This window comes from Podarcis filfolensis, assembly GCF_964270895.1.
Source record: "Podarcis filfolensis genome assembly, chromosome: 13".
In the NCBI taxonomy this organism is placed as follows: Eukaryota; Metazoa; Chordata; class Lepidosauria; order Squamata; family Lacertidae; genus Podarcis; species Podarcis filfolensis.
The window spans coordinates 51,429,167-51,453,990 of record NC_139615.1 but is presented as its reverse complement, the minus strand read 5'-3'; the positions used below and the strand labels follow the sequence as shown (position 1 = coordinate 51,453,990).

General features: G+C 41.6%; 1 protein-coding gene across 3 annotated transcripts in view; it reads right to left on the bottom strand.

The window, feature by feature from the left end:
- The window catches only part of MOCOS (molybdenum cofactor sulfurase), a 563,966-nt gene that overhangs the window by 510,731 nt on the left and 28,411 nt on the right, over positions 1-24,824 (bottom strand). For all 3 annotated transcript variants that reach the window (XR_014541270.1, XR_014541271.1, XM_083583835.1), the window contains exon 5: positions 15,722-15,798. Coding sequence is in view for 1 of the 3 variants with exons in the window: in XM_083583835.1 (XP_083439961.1) it covers positions 15,722-15,798 (77 nt within the window). In the remaining 2 variants the exon portion in view is untranslated. The remainder of the gene's footprint in view (positions 1-15,721; positions 15,799-24,824) is intronic.

Below are 24,824 nucleotides of genomic sequence, written 5' to 3'. Positions count from 1 at the left end.
AGCAGCAGGCACTCACTCTTAGTGTTTCCTGGGCAAATCTAGCAGATCCAGTGTCATCAGTTGATGACTTCACGTGAGGAGTCGTCATCACAGATCTAACACCTGTGACAGAATTTTCACACCATTCTTCATAACTACAGAAGCAATTATTTTCAGTAGTCAGTTTTATATATTTAGGTTCATCTCATGAATTGTGGGAAATAAATAAAATAAGGAGATTATAATAGACAAGGCGTAATTCTTATTAACAACAAACGAAGCATGGAAGTCCTTAACAGAGGGTGGTGAACACAGCACATGACGTCATGGGCTGTCCTCGGAGTTTGCTAGATGACATCGCGGGAGACCGTTGCCTCAGGAGAGCAAGGGAAATTCTTGGGGACGACTCACACCCTGGCCAGCACCTCTTTAATCTCCTACAGGCAGGAGATACAGAAGTATAGTCAGCCGCACCAACAGGTTAAAGAACAGTTTTTATCCATGGGCTGTTGGGCTGCTGAATGGGGAAAAAATAGTGGTGTAATTGACTTCTGACAAGCACACAGAGCGCGAACAAGACTGAGTGTATGGGGGAGGGCTCGTTTAATTTCACTGCAAACAGGTGGTGTAGTGACAATAAAGGTTTGTTTATTTATTTATTTATTTATTTATTTAATTTATGGTACATCACTCTACTGAAAGTTTTCTGGGACCTAATGTTTTGGTTTTTTTCAACACCTGCCACACATCTAATTTATTCTTGACATGGGTAAACTAATATTAAAATGGGTCAGATATGCATTGAAATCACACATCTACTCTAATTAATGGTAGGAACATTTCATTTCCACCCGGTTCTAATTGGGTGTGCAATTCCTTTTTGTTCTCTCCTCTCTTTCTCTGCCTCCTCAGCCGAAGCGTAATCCTCTCATTCAGGATGGCATGCTTAGACCACATGTGATATGTTTTCAGTATTTATCTTAATGAACAGATGGCTTTTGGAAATTCCCCATCTTATTTTCTTGAATAGCTAATTTCTACTCCTTCTTTCAGCTCAATGATGTTAGCAACTTGTATTTTGAGAGTCAATTGTAAAGAACCTTATATGGAAAAGCCATTACTGGTAGTCCTTGCTCAATAGTATTTACATATAGAATTTGTGGGTGAGATTACACAAAGTGGTAATGGGATCTAGCTGAAGTCAAGCTGATCTACTAGATTTTAGATGTAGTAATCTGATCCAAAAAGACAAGCAAACCAATGACGAATCAAAGTACCTAAGGGTAATCACATCTCCACCCATTTAACAAAAAGATTGGCAATAGCTGTTCCAGAACCGAAGGAGAAAGAGGGCTTTCAAACCATGGAGCTCAGCAACGTCAAAGATGCACAAAGCAGACATCTTCTTTCAGCATTTATGCTGATGAAGGAAGTCCACACTCAATGCTTATGCAGCTTTCTATTGGTCACTACTAAATTCTGTTCTCCAAATCAAAAGGAGACTCTGTATTCCCTGCACTCTCCCCATGAGTAAAATATAATTTAGTGTTGTAAAATAATTGCTCCCACAGCTGTAAAGCCAAGAAGATGCTCTTGAAAGCTGTATGCCAAAAGCAGCTTCATTTTATTCCTGGTTTTTGTCAACATTTCCTGTTTGTATAAAACTGATTTATCATCCCAGGGCATCACAAGAGGAAAACATTTTTCTGTAAATCTGATTTCAAAACATCTTATTTTTTTGTAAAAAAGCTTATGTATTGCTTTGAGATGTTTCCCAGGGATTCACAAACAGAAATAAATAGAATATCAGTGACTTTAATTAGGGTTTTTTTTGGGGGGGGGGACCTTGTATCTTCCAGTTACTGTTGATAGCAAAAGCAATGAAAACTTCTAAATTTAACCTTTTTAATAAATGCTTAATAATGCATATAAAATATCACATAACCAATATTTGCCACTATTCCAAAAACTGTATTATTAATGTATCACTTCTAAAAGATATGAAAAAGTCAGCTCCTTGATGTTTACTCATACGCACACATCCCGCACTTACGACATTTGATTTAAAACTGCTGAGAACCACAGTGTGTCAGTACAGTCACCTGGCAAAAGAACTGATAACCTGAGATTCACAGTAAGATTCCCCTCCTTCAAAATCCAACTTGTTATTCAAAGAGCAGTGCTAGATGAAAAGCAAAAGGTTCAGGATTTAAGCTCTGTTATATTAAGCCTCTTATGCAATTCACTTCAAAGAGTCATTGGGATTTTGGCACAAAATGGTTGATTAGGTCAACTTGAAAAATGAAAGATGCTTTCTAAAAACTCCAAACGACCAATCCTAGCAGTAGAGGTGGGAGGATATAAAATTCATTCTTAGAATTTGTGACAGAAAGCAGCCTCAATTCTAGAGTTATCAAAGTAGATTACTTGCTTCTGGCTTCCTTTTACTTTCTCAGGTTCTAAAAAACATTTTTTGCCCGTTATTTTTATTGATTTTTCCAAATTATTACAAATCAAACCAAATTAATACAATTTCCAAAACCAGTTTCCCGCTCTCATTACAGAATATGTCCAAGATATACCCCCACTGCGGCGTCAATTCTCATTTGGTCTCTAGTTGACATCACTTTGCAATTACCACAATATTTTGAACAGCTGCCCCTCTACAACCCTGCATACTGCAAATTACTCATATAAACCTTGATTCAGGTAGGTAGCTGTTGTTGGTCTGACGCAGTAGAAATATATAAAAAAATAAATAAATTGTCCAGTAGCACCTTAGAGACCAACTAAGTTTGTTCTTGGTATAAGCTTTCATGTTTAAGCTTTCATGCACACGAAAGCTTATACCAAGAACAAACTTAGTTGGTCTCTAAGGTGCTACTGGAGTGTGTGTGTGTGTATATATATATATATGTGTGTGTATATGTATATATATATATATATATATATATATATATATATATATATAGCCTTAGTATTTATAATCAATAACAGCATGTGTAGTTTTTCATTAAGTTCTTATTTCCCGATTCCAGTGTTGCATTCTTCTCACTTCGTTGTTCAGATCATAAATATTTCCCTGGTTGGGTGTTTTGTTGCAGTTTCTGCTTCCTCTGTCATGCTCGTATTTCTAAGGTCGCATCCCATCCTGATGATAACACAGTCACACAGAGCAGATTCAAACTGCAGCCTAAACAATTTACAGAGCGACCTTTCCAAACCCATCTCAGCCACTGGATTCCATCTTGCGATGCCTTCCTTTCCAGTGCAAACACACCCATCGTAACATAAGTCTTTCTTTAATTCAGCCTCTACGTGGCTTACACAACAAGTCCAGCTGTGGGTTATTCTTTACTGTGCTCTTTTTCCCACAACATCCCATCAAAAGATGGTAATAAATATCACCTAGTTACTCCTTAGTCAAAGGAGGCAGACGTAGTAAAACCATATTAAATTCATTGTAAAGCATAAATCAAAGGTCTGCCTCCCTTTCTTCCTTCAAGAAACAAACAACTTCACATGCCTCATGTCTCATTATGAAGGACAGGACAGAAAGAGAAAGCCGTATCCAAAAAGAAAAAGAAAACATAAAGCAATCTGCCCTCTCCTTTTCCATTTGTGGCTGTTGAAACTATTTTTCAAAGCATCAAAATACCATTCAAATACCTTGAAAAGTCCTGATTTTTTCGGCAGATGATTTAATCGCTGCTTATTTGCATATTTTGTGTAGAGAACGCCTCATAGTTTAGCCAATTAGTTGATGTAAGGAGGACAGTAATGGAGGCTCGCCCTTTGGCAGGGGCTTACTCCCAGTGTCACACCCGTTCTGTCTTCCAAAGTGGCAGACAAAGAGTCAAGCAGCTCTGCAGGTGCCTTGGCCTTTCTGGTACCCGTGGGAAATTTCAGGAGGAGCCATGCCTCATTCCCTCCGTCCTTGCTGCTTGAACTTCTTCACAGCCCCTGGAGGGACTGTGAGGAACATCAACCATGGAATGTGGGTGTGGCCAGAAAACCGAGGTTCTAAGAATCTTAGACACTGCCGTGCCCAAAGATGAACTCAAGGACTGTTCAACAGTGCTAATATAAGAGCACTGGCACATGATCAGAAGGATCTCCCCCATATATTATGCATCACAATCAAAGACAGGCACTTTTTGCACCCGGGTGTATATTGTGAGGCTTGGAACCATTCTTAATTACAAATCATTACTGTTTACTAGTGCAAAGGAGGCAGAAAATAATTGTATTGCTGTGCTCACTTCTCACTACTCTTCATATGCAACCTCCTCCCCCAACAAAAAAGGCATTTAGCCATGAAACACACAGAACTGCAGGACAATCTACCTGCACAAAGCAGATAGAAACAGAATGCAGAGGAGAAATTACTAATGGAGAAATGAAACTTCCCAGCCATAGCCCAACCCTTGTGTGTGATCTCCTATAGATGGAAATATAACAACATCGTAGAGTGGAAGCAGTGGCTAGCAAGATGGTGACTTTGTGTGCCTTCAGACCACACCCTGTACTGCAATTTTACCAGCTCTTTTTGTAAACTAATTTATGGTTTGATTGTTTTAGTGCCTGATAGATTTTGATAATGTGACTTATATTGCACGACCCTGAGATCTAACGGTGATGAGGTTATCCTCTGCTTAAGACTGCAGTCTCTGTAGCTGCTTTCTGTAAGTAAGTAAGCAAGCAAGTAAATGGGGAAATTTCATGTGACTGAACTTTGTGTGTCATCTGGACAGTAAGGTTTAGTGGTTTCACACATGATACTAAAAATTACTCCGATGCTGACTGAGTGGGCCTGGCAGTATTACTGATATTACAGGAAAAATGGGAGAAGAACCATTTTTAAAATGCATGTACTTTTAAAATGTATTTATTTTACACTACAGTTGTGAGGCGTGCAAAAGCTAGGGGCGTGCATCAGCTCTATGTGTAGAGGAACTTTAGCAAAATGCAAAAGATTCTGTTTCAGAGCACACCAGTTTCCACAGGGCACAGGTGAGGTCTGCTGGACCTCAAATGTTTACCATTCTGAATGGAGCTCTTGCCCCAGAATATGCCTGTGCACTACAGAATAATGTAGTGTTCCCTGAGCTGTCTTTCAGGGTAATTTGTCCACCATTACTGATCTTCCCATGAGGCAGAGCAGACCATTGACTACATTCAACAGATGGGCCTTGTGGCAAAAGTGTGCACTGCAGCACTTGAGAATTCAAAAGTTAGGTTTAGGTAGAAAACCTGTGAGCACCTAGAAATAGCTCTCGCACCACTTTCACTGTTCCTGCAGCAGAACACTCCCCCCCCCCCGCCTGCTTTTCATTCCATCTGTCATTCTTCTTTAACATTTCTAATCTTTGAAATGAAGATGCTTCTAATACCCTGAAAGAAGCTTTGCATACAAAATGAACTGAACCACTTAACTCCTGAGAATTGCTTCCATTTAAAGAAACTACCAATAGCATGAAATAAAATTCCTGCCTTCCTTTTTCACAACTTCAGTATTTATTTCAATGTTGTAAAATAAGCATGTATAGTTTTTCAAGACCGCTGGAACATTTAGCATTTATATGCCCACAACCCGTCACAGACCAAAGTTGCACATGCAGCCACATGCAGCGTTGATTGCTGTCATATTAATTCACAAGGTTTTTTCAACCAGCCTCCTCTCTGAAAAATATTTGATATCTATTTGTGTGAGGGAAAGGAACTGCTATACCACCTTCATATATTATGCTCCAAAGCAGCACATCCACGGTAGAAACACACTGATTTTATACCAGTTTAGTGAAGTGATTCCCTGCTGGGAAGATCAGGACATGACCTTCACCTGTGTTTCGGAAAGGGTAGCAGCTTTGCTTTTTTTTAATATAGAATTTAAAAACATTCCTCTATTTTTTACAGCCTGAAATGTGGTTTGACCTCTAATCTCCATTTCTAGTCAGCTGAACTCGATAATGTATTTTATTTATGAATTAATCATTATTTCATCTTCCTACTCTCACAGAACAGCCAATGCATCACAATAAAAGCAAAACAATAAAATAAACAATCAACTTGCAACATTAGGCAAATCAGAGGTTTTCCGAAACAACAAGGTCTTCAGTTGCCAGCAAAGATGGAAAGCAAACAAATCTCCACACCCAAGGTGCTTTCTAATACATCCATGCCTCCCGCGCTGCAGACGATCAGAAGACATGCAGAAGGGCTCTGTTGTGGACACACAATTTTAAAATGATCCTTTGGGTATCCTGGTTCTAAGCTATTTGGGGCTTTAGAGGCAACACTAACACGGAACCGAGACTGGAAATGAATTGGTAGGCAGGGAAGATACCGTATTTTTCGCCCTATAGGACGCACTTTTTCCCCTCCAAAAATGAAGGGGAAATGTGTGTGCGTCCTATGGGGCGAATGCAGGCTTTCGCTGAAGCCTGGAGAGCGAGAGGGGTCGGTGGGCACCGACCCCTCTCGCTCTCCAGGCTTCGCGGACCTCTCCGCAAGCAGCGGGAGCGCTCCCGCTGCTTGCGGAGAGTTGCCAGCATGCCGAAGCCTGCGCGCGCTGAGATCAGCGCGCCCAGGCTTCGCGGACCTCTCAGCAAGCAGCGGGAGCCACCGCTGGGCTCCCACGGCTTGCAGAGAGCTGCCTGTTTGGGGGCTGGGGTCAGGGGAAGCTCGGGCCTCCCCCGCCCCAGCCCCGCGCCTGGGGGGGAAATAATTTTTTCCCCTTTATTTCCCCCCAAAAAACTAGGTGCGCCTTATGGGACGGTGCGTCCTATAGGGCGAAAAATACGGTAATACAGAGTAATTCGCTGTGTAAGACACTGGCTTGGACTTTTTTTTTAAAAAAAAAAAAGAAATTTAGATGCATGAATGTGAATATTTTGCTGATACTTCACTGTATAAATCTTTTAATACATTTGTTGCCCATACTGGTTGCTTTTTGACTTAACATTTTGTTTCCAGTGCAATGTTCCTCCCCCCGCCCCCCCATGTTTTCTTCAAGCTTAAATAATATTTTCAACTTTTTGCCAGTTTTATTTTAATTGTTCTTCCATTGCAGTCATTTCCTGAAACAGGATTTTATTCCTGCTATTTATCATTCCAGTGTTTGATGTTTGAATCATATAAATACATTTTGCTCAAATGTAGAAAAGAACTTGGCATGAATGGAGATTCCTGCTGGGAAAGCATGTTACTATTTTATTTTATTTCAAATTAAAAAAATCTACCTATTGGGAATAAACTGCTACACTATTTTGATTGTTATTCACATTTTGATAATCACATTATAAACCTCCACTTAGAAATGAAACTGTAATGTGTTCTTTCCTGCTTCCCAAGAGCCCACTTACTTTCCCCTTGCCTGCCTCCCAAAAACAGAATATCAAATTTAAACTCTAATTAAAAAAAATAGAGTTCTGCTCACTGCTTCTCAGTGCATTAAAAAATATCACTGTTGGAAAGCACATCTGAACTGGAATTAATGTGAGCCCTTAAAATAAAAAAATATCGTATTTGTTGGACTAGAATGGCCAAAGATGAATGACAGCACAGACCTTGATTATCACTCCCGCTTCTTCCCGTTTTGTTGAAGACACAAGCTAGATCTACACAGCTATAAAAATCGCTCTGAAAACGCTCTGCAAAGAAAGTTGTAAATCTCACAATTGAAAATATCATTGAGTTGTGTATTCAGTTCTACAGCGCCATCTGGAGTTACAGTGTTATAACACATTTATAACACTGTATTCTGACTAATGTAGCTGAGTCCACAGATGACAATAGATAGGTTTCCATACAAGGGACAGTCCTTGAGGAGTGCAGAACACCTGAAGTGTCAGTGAAAAAGAATGAACTTGCTTGTCTGCATCAGCTGTCACAACCCTGATCTTGAAGAGCAGCCAGCACTCTGACACAGAGGAGGAACCAGCAAGATCTGAACCCAGCCCCAGGTCCTGAGACTGAAGCCCAATGAGACAGCTTCCCCAGAGACTGGCCCCATTGATGCCAAGGGGCTCTCAAGTTCCCAGGTGCCTAATTGCCAGAGCAGATCACACACATGGCAAGAGCATGTTCCAGGTAACAGCTGCTTTACTTAAATGCTCCCTGTCGTGAATTCAAATTTTTATTTTTTTATTTATCAAGGTGCTGTGCTCCAACATTACTCAGAGACCTTTTATATCAATTGTTTTATTCAGTCCTCTCCCAGTCATTTTATCTCATTTATGCACATCCAGTGTTATATATTATCCAAGAGAGAGCTAGAGAGCATGCACAACATTCAGATAAAGTAGCCCATTGGAGTTCAGTTCAGCCTGTAATTTCAGCTATTTTCTGCAAAGTAGCATTATCATAATCCCTTGAAATTTATGTGCTGAAGAAGAGAGACCTTTGGTCTTTAAACAACACATGCAATGTACAAAATTAAACTTAACTATAATGATTACTGAGGTCTCTTCCAGCCCCCAGCAGGATACAGGATTCATTTTCCTGTAAGGGTGTATCCCGCACCCATTACTTATCCCATCAGTTATTTCACATGCAGGTAACAAAGAATAAGTGAACGCTCAACTCTGACACAGGGCAACCCAGGCTGCCTCTATGTGTATGACTGTTTGTTTGTTTTAAAAAATAGGACTGTGAATGAGACTTCAGATGAAACTGAAATGGTTGTACAGGTGGTGGCCATTTTAGGCGTGTCCAACTGACATGCCATCATTGATGTGCAGGTCCTTTCGAACCCAGAAGAGGGAAGAACAGGGGCGGAGGCAGGGCCAGGTACAGAACTGTTATTCTGAAAAATAGATTAAAAATTAAAAACTGTTAATCTGAAAATAAAATTTGCTCTAGTTAAGAAGAAGAGATGGTTGTATGAAACCTTGATTGCTAATACAAGAAATACTGACTTTTTAAACAAGGGGTTTGAATGCTCATGCGCTCACGTGGCGACAGGTGGGTCTGTTTCCATTCCAAATCACTTTCAAATACTCTCAATCATAGTTCTGTTTCATCTCACTGTTTGCCTCAAAATGCATTTAAATGCTGCAATTTTTCTCATTTTATATATATTCTTTCCCTAAAGTATGAATCTTTGAATGTATTTTTCCATAAAACATGCATTTTGGTGTACACTTTGTGAACCTAAAGTAGTAATAATAATAATAATAATAATAATAATAATAATAATTCATTATTTGTACCCTGCCCAACTGGCTGGGTTTCCCCAGCCACTCTGGGCGGCTTCCAACAAAGATTAAAAATACCGTACATTAAATTAATGTGCATTAAAGTGCATCACAAAAGTCATATACATGTGTACCAATTGACAGCTGTGTTCTGATCCACATATAAATCCAGGATGAGCAAATTAGGTTGGCTAATTAGGTTGTGGACCAAACAAATTTCTCCTCTACCCGTAATTTCAGTAAATCACACCCTGAGACTCCAGCAAATCCTACTACAATTTAATCTCTTGTCTAATGCTTATGAAGAAAAGGACATATGCCAGCAACAGACAGCTTAGGTAGTTTCCCAATTTAATTTGTGTATTTAATTAATGGGAAGTCTGGCTCCCAAGTAAATTATAACTAAATTTGTCAACTAAAGCAAGCATTTTCAGATGCAATTGATTGCATGCCCTTTGGTGTACAGAGCTATGTACATTGATGTGCTATATAAATAACAACAACAATAATAATATTCACAACTCACACATAAATGTGAACTCCTCGCGGCAGAAAAATACTTTGGGTGTTCAGGTTTAGCTGTTAAGCACATGTAGCTCAGTTGTCCAGTTCCACAGTGTCATCACCGTCATCTATATACCACCCTTCATCTGAAGAGCTACGGGTGGTTCAGAAGTTAAACAGTACACAGGCTCAGGATCCGCAGTCTGCCCACTGGGGCATTTGCTGTGCTCCACAGCCATGCAAGGCCTATCAAGGCTGACACTTTGCCTGGCCCCACCCCAGTGGTACCATCCCTTGGGCCTCCCACCAGCAGCACTGCAGCAGCTACCAATCTCTTTGAGAGCTGCTCACGCATGAGTGGGCTTGCCAAAGAGTGGTAGCAGTTGTTGCCATGTCCAGGGGCAGCCTATGCATGAGGCGAGGGGACGCCATTTGCCTCTGGCAGTGGATCTGACCGCCGTCCCTGCCCCCACCACTCTGCGGCCTACCCCACTGGGGCTTCACCCCCCCCCAAAGACAGCACCATTGCCCTCACCCCTGCCACTCCCCCCTCACCACTGCACCTGCTGTGTCTTTGCCCCCCATGACAGCAGCATGGGCACAGCTGTAGGTGAGGGTGCAGTTGCAGTGCTGTGTCTGGTGCCGTTGCCGTTGCCAGTGCAGATGCAATGGCAGGAACAGGGATGGGGAGGGAACCTGGATCTGCAGGGCAGCCTGCATCTTGGGGGGTGGGGCATTTTGCCCACAGCAGCAAAACAACCCTGGCAGTGTCACTACAGGGTAAGGCTGCTGGCAACTGCCTACCACCCTCCCCACAGCGCTTGGAGAAAATGGGCTCATCAGATATGGGGGCAGGCAAGCGGCTGCAGGAGTGCTGCTCCTAGGGGAGCAGGTTTTGGGGTGCTATCAGCACTGTCTGACCCCAGGAATCTCAAAAGCTGGAGCCAGCTTGACAGTGCATGTTCTTGAGTCAACCTATAAAAGAAGCTTTCAGTTCCCAAATCCATTTAGATGTTCCTGCTCTTATTGAATCAAGTAGCAGAGGAATAATTGGATAGTCTTTACTGGCTTTTTGTTCCCCTTCTCCCTGAACAAGCTGCAGCCCAATTCCCCCTGTGGTATCTTAGAAATTTGCTTCTTCTTTTTTTAAAAAAAGCAAAGAGGTATTTCGGCTTGCAGCAATAAGAGTCAAATGTCAGCCTTGTATGCACAGTAGCTGCCACAAAGTACATTCTGTGCTTTTTCAAAAGATCATTTTTCAATCCAAAGATTTTCTCTGGTTATTGATCAATGGAGAACTCTCATAAATCCCACTGGGGCAACACAAGATGGCTGACATCCAGCAAGCTACAATTATCTATAGACAACATGAAAGAAGCACAGAATGTTGTGTTCGTTCTTCTTGTTTAATTACTGCAGATGAAGGGGGGAAGCTAGAATGATAATTTTATGTAAGGGTCAACTGATTTTTTTGGAGATACGTGAGGCATCTTCCCAAGAGTTATGAGTAATATTGACTACATCTAGCCCATCATTACAACCTATCATGTATTTTGAGTGAAATTTAAAAACACAGAGTTTGAGACACAAATTAACCGTCTTGTTTTGGATCCAGGGACATGGGTGCAAAATGTTCTGTCTCCCTCTCAGATGGCACTTCCTGATAAACAGCTTGCATTCAACTCTGGTCACTTGAAATACTGTTTGTGGTGATTTGCACACCTTGAGGGTGGGTGAAGTTAAGTAGCAAGTCCTTGCGTATCTGAGAACTCTTTACTGATTACTTAGGTTTGATTCCAGGGGAAAACCAGCCTGCCGCATCAGTTGACCAGAGTCAGAGTAGGTGCTTTTCTTCTCACTGCCAGAAAGAATCCTACTCCAGAGCTTATGTTCACTCCTGTTTTCTTTTCTACTATTTCTATTAGATTGAGATCTTCAGGGGGCAAGTGATTTACTATTTTAATTTTCAAACGGTGCTTAGTAAATGTTCACACTTTTAAAAATTGTTGTTCTCACAGAAAATTTATTTTTATATTTATCTATAACATTTATATCCCACCTTTCCTCCAAGAAGTTCAAGGTGGCAAACATTGTTTTTTCCTCCTCCCCATTTTTATCCGCACAACAACCCTGCGAAGTAGATTATGCTGAGAGGCAGTGACTGGCCCAAGGTCACTCAGTCAGCTTAATGGTTGAGAATGGATTTGAACCCTGGTCTCCCAGGTCTTACATCACTCTGGCTCTTGTAACATTCACAAAATATTGTGAGCTCCATTTAAATTCAAAATGGCAAAATAAATGGATCCGGGGAGGGCAGGGGAGAGGAGGCAATAATATTCCTTTCAATATTTTGGAAATAAACCTCTGAACTCTCCTTGTCTGGTGATTTGTTCTTATACAGTATTCCCTTGCAACAACTTTGCAGGTTGAGGTCTGGTTGTTCATTCTGTTATCCTAGTGTTCCCTTTTGGAAATAAAAGATTCCCAGACTGTGTTTCTCAGGCCTGATCAACTTGTCACACACAGCAAAGCTGTTCAAAGTGAACTTTAAATTCACTTCCCAGTTCCGTCCCCAAACCACAACATGACACTGTCCTTTATACCTCTAGTAATTAGGAGAAGTTGTCAAACAGGCTTTATGACATATTTCATGAGTTTGTGGCTGAGTAAAGCAGCTGACTTAACCCCACGGTGACTTCAGAAGGATTTTCTATATCTGATATTTATGATTAGTGCCATTTAATCTGGAGCTGCTGAATAAGTAGCATTTCACAGAATATGCAAACTTTCATTCGCTTTAATATGGTCCTTCTGAAATTATCTTAATGTTTCTGCAGTGAAGAAAGGATTGGATCAAGTCAGCTGAGGAACTGTACATACTACAAACAAAATAATCCCTGCTAGGATACTACACATATCTTTTTTTTTTAAGTAGTATTTAAATAGGCATCCACAGGAAAATGCATTTTACCTACATAGCATTGCTGAGCTGCTGTGTTTTAACTTCATGCATCACAATTCTCAGCAGTTACAATTCTTCATCAAACAAACCCCACAGCAGTTGTAAGTAAATCCATTCATATTTGAGAATGCACCGTATTTCATTTGCAAACAGATTGACTATATTGTTGAGATCATAGAGTTCTACAAATGTTGCAGAATTTGAAGGGAATATATTCTGATCCACTGCAAGGCACAAAGATTATTATTTATTTACTGGATGCCTTCATCTTCCCCAGATGCAACAAAACATGACTCTCCCATATCAGTCTCTACAGCCACAGCAAGTGCTGTAACTTTCCAACGGTTTGGTTTCACCCCCCAAAACAGACATCACTGCAAAATAGTCTCTCTCAGACCCATTCTCACAAGTCAGCTCAGGAGAATACCATGGTCTACGGCAGTGTGGTCGAATGCATGGCCTGAGGGCCTTTATTGGCAGCCCCCAGAAACATCTGATACCCCCCTCAGGACTTGGTCTGCCTTCCCAAAGCCCACCTCCTTGCTTACACAGCTTTGGGAAGGCAGCACAAAGGTTGGAGGGGGCATCAAATTTTGTCCTGGCTCCCCCCACCCTGCCATACAACAGGGTGCGGCCAACAGGTTCTGTACTGAAGTACTCTTGTGGCCCACATGGTTTGGGAGGTTGGACCATCCTGGTCTATGGTACCAAAAGCCACCAACAAGGTTGCACTCCCCATGTCCTTCTCCCAGTGAAGGTGACCAAGGCCTATTCAGACCCATAGCCATGTTTGTAGGCAAACTCAATTTTGTTAACTAAAAATAAATCTTTAAATATGACCTGATCAATATACAAACTCATTCCAGGCTTCTCATAAACTCTGTTCATCATACTGAAAAATCAGTTGCTGAAAGATCTGATTCATTAACACTATTGTTTAAAATTCAAATGAGATATGTTGTTTTATTTACCCAATTTAAAGAACCAAAATTCATCCATCAGCTAGGCTCAAAACCTTAATTAAATTGCCAAAACTCAACTTTGTTCAGTCATATGTTCATCAATCAAATAAATAAATGGTCAATGATTACATTTAGTTAATTAAGTCCATTTAGCTTAAGAGCTTCTTGAGCAAAACACAACTCCTTTAGACACTTGCTGCCGATTTAAATGGTCTGTGCTTTAAATGGTTGTGTGTGCATTTTCATTAAGCGAAAAGCCAGACAATAATTTTTAAAAGAAAGAAGCTGACGGGGAGCTGTGGTTCCTTAGTCTAAGACCAGGGTCTCTAGCCCTTATCTTTTTATCATTTTTATTGGTTTTTTTATTTTATTTTAACAATATCTGTAATCATTACATTACATTCAAATTTCAATTCCCCCCTTCCCTGCTGACTTCCCTCAACTTCCATCCCTGGTTTATTCCATCTCATATTGCATTCTGCTGTTTATATATACTTCTATATTGTCATACTATTAGGCTTCTTGTTTTTTATAAATAAAATTGCAAATGTTTATTTAAATCCTGCCAATGACTCTAATTTTTGTTGTTGTTGTTGTTTCTGCAAATATGATGTAAAAGGTTCCCATTCTTTTTCAAAGTCACTATTGTCTTTTTTACGCAGTTTATCTGTTAACTTTGCCAACTCTGCCATTGTTCCTTTGATGGTATTTCTCCAGTCTTCCAGTTCTGTGCTATCAGAATTCTTGCCTCTGTCATTGCATACATAAATAATGTCCGTTTTTCTTTCGGCAGTTGCCCTGATCTTTACTCTTTATCCTGGGCTGCAAGCACCACCACCCCAAGTCTTTTTTCCCTACTTTTCCCAGGACAAACACAATTCCCTTTGCAGGAGTAGATGAAGACGGGGCTTTTTTATGTTCAGCCACAGATCTCATCCAGTCATTACAGTTCAACGGAATTTGTGGCAGTTACATAATTTATAGCACAAAAGTTAAAGCACTTTGACTGCCATGCCCATGTATAGCTTAAGAAAAAATATTTTGGCCCACTTTGAGTGGCAGTGTTGCAAAATGGTGGTGATGGCAGGTTCTGGCAAGATCTTCCCCGATGACAGAGGCAGTGGGGCAGGCTAGTTGCCATCTTGGAGGTTTCTGCCACCCAAGGCAGCTGCTTCACCCCACCTCATGGGTGGGCCACCTCATGGGTGGCCTCTTGAGAGCAGCAGTACTTCAACATAATATACTAAATTCTGTAAGAATCTTGCAATAAGATTACTTTAGCTGCTCTGGTTTACCGTTTATGAAGTGCTCTGAGGTAATGAAAAAGACTGGCATTGTGGTGGAACTTATGATCACCATACCACATATTATGAATACATTTAATACATTCTTCCCGTGCATTATGCAGAACACTAGAGTTTGTTCACAAATCCTAGTGATGAAACTTTGAATAATTACAGTGCAATTCTACACCTGCCTACTCAAAAGTCCTGTTGAGCTGAATAATGCTTGCTCCCAGATGAATGGCTTAACCCAGCTTAACCTGTTCTATAAGGTGTAATTGTTCATGAGACTGACTATATAGTTCTTCAATAACTTTAACTATCTGACCCTGCAATGTAGTTAGAAAGAATGTTGGGTAGTGCAAGACTACTTCTAGATAGGAAATAAGGAAGGGGAGCTCTGGACCAATCTGGAGCTGGTTGGACACAATTTGGTCTGAAAACAGCTAATTTGGTTTGGAATTCAAGATTTGTCTGAAGCAGTTGCACAGCGCTAGTAAATATGGATAGGACTGAGCTGCATATTTCTGCGTTCATGCTCCATGCTAGAACATCAATCAGCTGGTGGTACTGGGTCTGGTGAAAATTTAATTTTTTTTCGAAGACTAGGTGATATGAACACTGCTAAGATTTTTACCATTGCTCATCTAGCTGGTTGCATGATAACTGATTCAACTGTTTCAGGCTTCAAAGCAATTATCTATTTCCCCCGTTAAAGCTTCACAAGGCCTTTGGTCATGGGTAACCCGGGTTGTAACTCACGTGTTTTACCTAGAAAACCAACAAACCTTGGTTTTATAGACACAGAACTTAATGTCAGGACAGCAGACTAACCTGTAAGTCTTTCCAAGGCATCAAATCCATGCTTTAGTGCAATAATATCAAGGAAAGAAACAGTCCCATCCTCAAACCTACATGGATTGAAAAAATAAATAAATCACATTGCAATCAACTTTTGTTGCTTATTCATTTACACACTATAAAAATCAAAAGTTATTTAGCATATCTTCCTTAGGAAGATATTGACCTAGCTATAACAATGCAGAGAATGGCTCTTTCTCACAAGAGCTGCAGTGGCACCATTTCAGCTGGGGGGGGGAGCTTTCTGTAGCGCGCTCTACGTGGGGCTGCCTTTGAAAAGTGCTCTGAAACGTCAACTGGCTCAAGAGCTGCAGCCAGACTGCTGACTGGGACTGGTTATAGGGAGCAGATGATGACTCCCTTGCTGCAACAGATCACTGGCTACCTGTCTGTTTCTGGGGAAACCTGAAAGTGTTGGTTATTATTTATAAAGCCCCACATGGCTTAGGCCCAAGCTATCTGAAAGACCATGTTCCTTCAAATGAACCTACCTGGGTTCTGAGATCTTCAGGGGAGGCCCTTCTCCCAGTCCCGCCACCCTCACAGGGACATGGGAAAGGGCCTTCTCAGTGGCTGCTCCTAGAATCTGGAACTCCCTCCCACGAGAACTAGACTGGCTCCCTCCTTTTTATCCTTCCGCTGGCAGGTCCTTCTTTGGGGAATTGACTGCTTTTAATGAAAGGGTTGGTGCCATGCTGTTTTGTGGGAATTATTTGTCTGTTTTAAAGTTTAAACAGGCTTTATAGTTTTAATTTATAGTTTCATAGTTTTAATTTGATTAATGTTTAATTGTTTTTAATCATATTTTTCTCTGTTTTTAGCCATTCTTGTTTTTATATGTAAACTGCCTTGAGTCTCGCTCGGGGAAAATATGGGAATATATATATTCAGTATTAAATTGCAGGAAAGGGATTTGCTAGACTTTTCAGGTATTTCATGCAGCATATCCAAATATGTACAGCAACCAAACAAGACATCACCATAGTCAAAGTGAATTTGGTAGAACTGCCATTTTTTCTCATCTAATAAATCTTAAATCAGTCTTGACTTTTGACTATGGGAAGGAAATTCAAAGTGGCTCCATGTATCTGCAACCCCAAGATGGGAATTTGACACCCTGACTTCCAGCGTTTCCCAGGCAGGGTTCAAAAGTTCAAGCAGCACACACCTGGCTTTCTTGTACTGTACGATTATTCTTCCTCAAGGGACTATCTGATGAATCTCTCCTGTAACATGTCACCCCAAGGGAGAGCTCAACCAGGGTACAAATGTCCTTTCTCTGTAGGGACTTATTTTGAAATGGTTACCTTAATCCCCACTGTAGTATTTGAACAAGGTCTTATTGGGACTAAGAAACTGTATTAATTAAAACTCAGATATTTAACATATTAATCTCTCTAGAGAGACCAATCCCAGGTTTAAAGAACCCATAATAAACCTACTTGCATTGGTAGGTTTGAAGGAAGATAATTAGAACAGACTGTCAAAATACTTCAATTAAGTCTCCAACAGTAATTATTGGGCAGGCCAATCCCCAAAGTGCTTGACTTAGCATGAGCCCACTAAGAAACAAGATTTGCAGGGCATTGGGGGAGAAAAAGAAAATGATCACTGATGCCAGAGAAGCGGGGGGGGGGGGTCTTGATACAGACTACAAGTTGGTATACACTGCATCAACTTATAATTCAGCACATGCACAAAAAAACTCATTTGCAATTTATCATCTTGCAGTACAGACATCTTACACAAGGGAGAAAACATAAACCTGTGCTCCAAATCTGGGGGCTAAGAGGCTATAGAAAAAGTAGTTCAGTCTTACTTAGGACTGTGGGTGGTATAATTTGCTCCCCCCCCCCTCTCTCTTTTTAAAAGAAAAGTGAGATGTGTTAGTGTCTGTCTTTTCCAAGTGTGAGACACTGGGAAGTAGTTGCAAAGATGTTAACAGCAAAAGAGACTCGGCTAAATCATGTTTGATGTGTTTTTCATTTGCATGTATTTTGTGGAGACATTTATTTCACCCACCCCACAATACAGGTGACTCCCCACTTACACAGGGGTTATGTTCTGGGCCCTCCCCACATGTTAAATCACATAAAGTGGGGAGCATTCTCTAAACATCCTTTAAACGCCCTCTCTGCCACTCTTATGCCAATCCATGCCAAAAATACTGTATCCAAAAATAACCACCACTAGAATTGAAGCTCTGGGGCCAACAGGAAGCTGGAGGACGCGCAGGAAAGAGGCGGCTGCTGCTGCTGTGCTATCCCGCACGCCAGCTGTTAGGCGGGGAGGCTGGAGCAGCCTAAACAACAAAAACCAATCCTTTTGGGGTAGACATGGGGTAGGAAAAATGGAGAGAAGGAGGCTCAAACACTGATGGATTGGAGGAGGAAATGAACCAGGCATCTCCAAGGCAGAGAGGGAGAGAGAGAGTGTGGGGTACATGGTAATACTGTGCATAGCATCTGTGAGGGGGAGGGTATGTCATCTCTGCACCAAACAACCCTCAAGGGAATCCTCTGCTGTAAATCTCCACATAGGCTCTAAAAGCATCCCCTGTCTCACCCAGGAGATGACACTCTTCTTTGCCAAATCTGAGACCACTTGCCAAAACCAAGGGATTCCCTGATGAGTGTATCAAATGCTTACATACACAGAACTGTGAATTACTGGCAGAACTTCAGTCAGAGGAAGCCTAGAAATATGTCCTGTATAACAAGTGTGCAAAGCAGAATTTTATGAAACAATCCTGCTATTTTAAAATTTCATATTCTATTTTAAGTGACATGGGGGGAGGGGAGGCAGGCAGGGGAATAAGAGAAGTAACACCAAACACTCTGGCAAGAGATAAAAAATGAACTCAGAGGGTCTTTGGATGTGACACAATTATGTCATACCTACGTCCTGCTCGTGACAGGCCCCATTTTCACCTGCTCTGCTGTTATAACTGCCAGAGATGCATTTATGTCACTCTAGCATTGCACTGACTAATACCTCTTGTGAACCCATTTGCAAGTTTGAATTTCAGCAACACAGAGATTTAACCCTGGATTGGGGAATTTTAATATCACTTTTCCTTTGGGAGCAGAGTCACCAGAATCCTCCATACTGGGCTAAAAGTAGATTAGCTACCAAGGCTTCAATAAGCCCTGTTCCTTGCTGGAGAATTATATAATATATATTTTTTAATCCTGCCTTTCCACTCAACAGATACACAACATGGCTTACTACCATAAGGTTTATAGTAAGTTCCCTTTGTAACTAACCATATTAAAACCCCATTATTTCTACAATTAACACAACAAAAGGAAAGCTCCAGGGCAGAAATATTTACTCTCCCAAGGTATGAGCTAGGTTCATGGGCTCTGTGAAGAGGAGCGTTTAATGAACAAGGTTTCACTGCCGCAAAGTACCGGTACTTGCCCTGATTGGATGGCCACCACAGCACTTGAGATGGGAAAGAAAAGAGCAGGGGTCAATCAGAAGATCGCAATGTTGACATATAGCAATAACATACTGGTACTGAACCTCTGGCTCAGAATCCAAATGTGGCCCTCCAGTCCTTGGCCCCTGGCCCCTGGGATTCTTCCCAAGCAATGCCTCTGCCCTGGTCACACCCCTCACTGGCTCAAGACCCTCCCCAAGTGCTTTGGCCTTGCTGAAATGTCATGGAAATGGGACCAGCCCCCTTGTTTCCTTGAATACACGGCAGAATTGTCGCCTACTGCACACAGGCAAGAGTTGTGTATATTGCTCAACTCACTTTTGCCTTTGGCCCTGCCAGGGGCACCGACTTGTCCCCCACGTTGAGGGGGCCCGGTATCACGTGTCGTCATATGCATGACCTCATGCGCCCCTCTGCGTGTCCCGCCCCCACCCAGTGCATGAGTGCTCACCTGGTGGTGGCAGTGGATGGGCTACACAGCTCTTCAACCCCCGCACAAGCTCTCACCTGGCAACAGCAGGGGGGTGCATGGAGGGTGATCTTCACCCTCCGTGCATCCCACCCGCCTGGCAGCAGCAGGCTACACAAGATAGTGGCCCCCTCAATATTGAGGGGGCTCAGCCCCCTACCCTCAAATAATGAGGGGGCTGAAGCCCTTTCCACACCCTACGGTTGGCGCCACTGGGTCCTGCCCAACACTGGCAAGCGGCCTATGAGGCAATGAGCCCTTGGGCTGGAAACATTTCTCTACCTCAGTGATGAAAAACAGGCACTCACTCTAATGCGCCCCAGGTCACACAGGGCTTGAAAGGTCAATATCAGAACCTTAAATGTAACTTGGAAACAGACTAGCAGCCAGTGGAGCTCTGCTATGTGGGATTAAATATTTTATCTATACCTCTTGCCTGTCCTTTTCTGACTACTTCCACAGCTGAGCACTGGCAGCTGGATGACACAAAACACACACAGACAATCTGGCATTCAATGCAGTAAAATCCGTAAAGGAAACATTTGAAACTGTTCCAAACATTTTCCTATCTTAACCTCAGCCTGTTGGGATTTTTCAGGTCATGCAGATATATTGCCTCAATTTACTACCTAAGTTTATGAAAGTATGTTTTCCCCTGTACATATTAATTTTTGCCTTTATAGCTTGCAATTACTAGGCAAAATCCCAGCTGTGATTACATTTCAGTTATAATTAATGACAACTGAGTTAAAGTTATTATGATGCTATTTGTCATACTGCCTGAAATGTAATTTGGAACATAATACTAAGACCCACTTCTGTGTGACAGTTACTCAGCAACTAAGTCTTCTTAAGATGTCCTGCTGAACATCTTGAAAGCTAACTATATGCAGATTATTTCACAGAAAAACAGCTTCAGGCTAAAAACACAGGGAGAAGTTTCCAAAACCCAGTAGAAAGTGCTTGAATCGATGTCATTGTTTAGTGAAATATGATAATTAACTAATTTAGGCATGCAGAGAAAGCAAAAGGATGAAATGGAAAAAAGTTACTGAATTGTTCCAACTAGATGTGAAGAGAGGCAGCACTTTCCAGAGTACAGCGAATTAAAATGAACTTCATTTTCTCCTTCCCTCTTTCCACATTAACACAGAGTCTGCTTTAGTATGCCTGTTTTGGGTTGGGGTAATCCCTGGGAGTGTCTGATCAATTTTACTGTCCTGACACTGAATCAAGCTTAAGCATCACTCGATTACTGAATCCAACTTCTTAACTAGCAATTGAATTTATATTCAACTTCATATATTGAAGTTCATATATTGAACTTCAGCACAGTTCTATGAGGCCATCAATTAGCCTTGGGAGAATCGCATGGGTTACTCGTCTTATATCGGCTCAAGGGCTGCCCTGAGGGAAGTCGGAAGAAAAAAAGTCTATGCCAGTAAATTCCATCAATCTGCCTGAGAAAATCTGCATTTGTTTGTTTTAGTATATAAAAATTGGGTAGTTTGGCAGAAGATTGTATGTAAATGCAATAAATAAATGTATAACATCTTGTGACATTCCATAGAAATACAGTGAACTTTAAGGGCTGAAAGCAACAGTGTGCAGTCCATCAACTGGTGGGACTAGCCTAGCCCCCTTAATGCGCCCAGCAGCACCTTTCTGTGTACCTGCTTAGCCAGTGTCTCCAGGCTCCGTGTGTGTGTGTGTGTGTGTGTGTGTGCGTGCATGGGCATAGCCAGGGGAGCAGGAAGCCCCAAAATCAATAAAAATCTATAAAAATACATAGCTGAGGTTCTGCCCCCCCAACAAAAGGCCTGTCTCCCTGACAAAAATCCTGGCTACGCCCATGTGTGCATGTGCATCTCTGTGAGAGCCAGTGTGGTGTAGTGGTTAAGAGCGGTAGTCTCGTAATCTGGGGAACCGGGTTCGCGTCTCCGCTCCTCCACATGCATCTGCTGGGTGACCTTGGGCCAGTCACACTTCTTTGAAGTCTCTCAGCCCCACTCACCTCACAGAGTGTTTGTTGTGGGGGAGGAAGGGAAAGGAGATTGTTAGCCGCTTTGAGACTCCTTAAAGGGAGTGAAAGGCGGGATATCAAATCCAAACTCTTCTTCTGCATCATCTTCTTCTTCTTCTTCTTCTTCTTCTTCTTCTTCTTCTTCTTCTGTGTTTGTCTCTCTGATTACCTCCGCAAAGGCTGCAAAACTGCATGACCCTGCACAGCAATACACATGCAAGAGCAGGAAGGGGCGGCTTGAAGCAGAACTGCAGCCCCTTCCCCTTCATTGTACAGGAAGAGCAGCTGGAAAGCCCATGGGGTGGGAGTGGAAGACAAGAACCCAGGAACCTTCATATCTCACTTCCTCCCTCCTCACCTTCAGCCTCCGTGTTTGTGTGTGTCTTTTGAAAGCATGGTGTTTCAATAAAACAACCACCTAGCCCAGGGGTAGGCAACCTAAGGCCCGGGGGCCGAATGCGGCCCAATTGCCTTCTCAGTCTGGCCCACAGACGGTCTGGGAATCAGAGTGTTTTTACATGAGTAGAATGTATGCTTTTATTTAAAATGCATCTCTGGGTTACTTGTGGGGCATAGGAATTTGTTCATTAATTTTTTTCAAAATACAGTCTGGCCCTCCACATGGTCAGAGGGATGGTGGACCGGCCCCCTGCTGCAAAAGTTTGCTGACCCCTGACCTAGCCCCAATCTGCCAGAACCTGAAAGAACAGCAGCAACATTCAACAGCTAACAGCACAATCATAGAAAGGGAGATGATGAAGAAAGCGGGGGTGTTTAAAATGTTTTTTTTTAGTGAGAGGGTAGAATCCACCTTCCGCCTGGGGTTGTCTTTTTGAAAAAAACAAAGCAAAGCCATTCCCCCCCCCCTTTTTTTGCAAGGTGCTAGGAGTGGGCAAACTGACCGGCTGGGAATGGACTTCCTTGGGAGACTGAAGGTTTTTAGGCATCTGCCAGGGATGTTTGAGTGGAGATTCCTTGGGGTCCTCAACTCTACAACCCTAACTGTTCCCCCATGAAAAATTCCACCTCACGCCACTGGCTGAAAGGGGATTTCAACAACAGCTCTTTCCCCTCTACCTCATAAAGCCAAAGATTTCACATTCTAAGGAGACACAGATAATGCAGGAGGGCAGCTATTAGCATCACAAGATACTCCTCCAGCCATTTCAATAACACCTCATATCCAAAGTAAGGGAAGCAGTATTTTAAGTGGGCAGAGGGAGGGAAACAATAATAGTCCAGAAATGTCCTGAGTAGCAATATATTCTTCAAACAGGCTTTTCATACCTACTAGAAGGGGGAAATTGCACTGCTTCAGTTTCCTAATAAAAAATGCCTGTGTTGGAATTAGTCTTGTTCCTGAGAACTCTGCAGCATAATTAAAAAAGTTTCTCCAGTGGTTTTCGCCCCAATTTTCATTGTAAATGGATTTAAGGCAAGCTGCTAAAGTGATTTATTTTACCAACATATTCTGCTGTCATACTAAGATAAACATATAAACTCTTTCCTTGTTACAAGATTTTAGAACACAGCCTTCCTTGTCACTTCTTACCTCCACATCTTTTTAGAATGTAATTTATTAAATGTGCTGTAATAGTTCCCAAATACATTTCAGTTCCTGCCCTGTGAATGGAGGTCTTGATTCAAAACCATTAAAAACTAAATTCCTTGTATCATTTTTTTTCCATCTGGGGAAGATTCATTCGAAAAAAAGGAGCATAACATACCTCACACCACATGAATTTAAAAATTTAGTTGCTTTGGTGGAAACACTGCCCCTGTTGGTAAGAAAAACAATCCAAATGTTGCCCAGTAAATAATTAATTAATAAACAATGTATCTGCAAATAAAAGTAACAATCCATCACTCTGATTCAGAGTCTCGAAAGTTCTCAAAGGAGCTCCTCTGTATCCTCTGCCACAATCATTTCAGTGCAGAGAATGGGTGATGGAATGCACACATCAATTCATTTCCTAAGCGTCCTGTATCATTTTGGGGGCCATAATCCACAGCCAAATGTAAATGCTTACATTAGGAAGCATTCCAGGTTAGATTATCCAACAATAAAAAAATTAACATATATTTTAAGAGCTCTTCCAGTTTCCACACATTTATCCAGTAAACACGTAGAACCATCCCAGACATAGTCTCAGGTTCTAAACAATGTACCAATTCCTAAACATAGGAGTGCACATATTTACAAAAGCGTATATGTGCCAAAGAGGCAAAGTACTGGAGGTTTATGGTGTGGAAACTAGGGTCCACAGCACTCATGTGTCATGAACCATGTCATGAACCAAAGGATCCTCAAGTCCTTGTCTGACATGTAATTTCTTATCTTACACTAAGCATATATTGAACATTTACTCAGAACGTCCTGTGTTACGACTCTAGGTCACTCTGACACCATAATCTAAAAGCCCTTGCTTGCAACATCACAGGGGACAATGCCAAGCTGAAGACTGTTGGGCAAACAGTTCTGGGAGGAAAAAAATATATCTATTAACATTCTCTGCATAATATCTCTGCCACACACTGGTGACAAATGTGGCACAAGTAGCAATGCTGACAATGCATTAGGTCACATGTGTAAGGCACCAGCACTGTGAGGCAATCTCTCAGTCTACTCCATTTTACTGTCAGAGAGAACAATGTACCATGCCCCGTAGTCATGTGTATTTCAAGAAATTGTGCTCAGGAACTTAATTTATTCTCTTAAGAACATCACAGTTCTTTAGATAGTTAACAAGGACCACAAATAATCTTACTCACAGGGGCATTCTGTTTGATGGTGTCTTCAATAATGATTGAATGAAGCCTGGTATTTCCCCCAGAAAATGATGGGAAATAAAGTGCGTATGTTAAATTCTCCATGTGTGAGAATAAAATTTGAAAAGGCAAAAAACTCCAGTGCTCACAGGCCCAAAACTCACTGTTCATGGATTCATGGATTCTACAACTCATTCCTGATTTGTATGCCTATGTGCTTTGCATTTTATGCCCTGGCACCCTATTCAAATGCTATGGCTTTATATACATGTCTCAGAGAATATGCATATCCGGTGGGTAGGGTGGGAAGAGTCTGTCTTGCTCTGCCACCAGGAGGGCATTATAAAAAACAATTCCCCTTTTAAGCAGC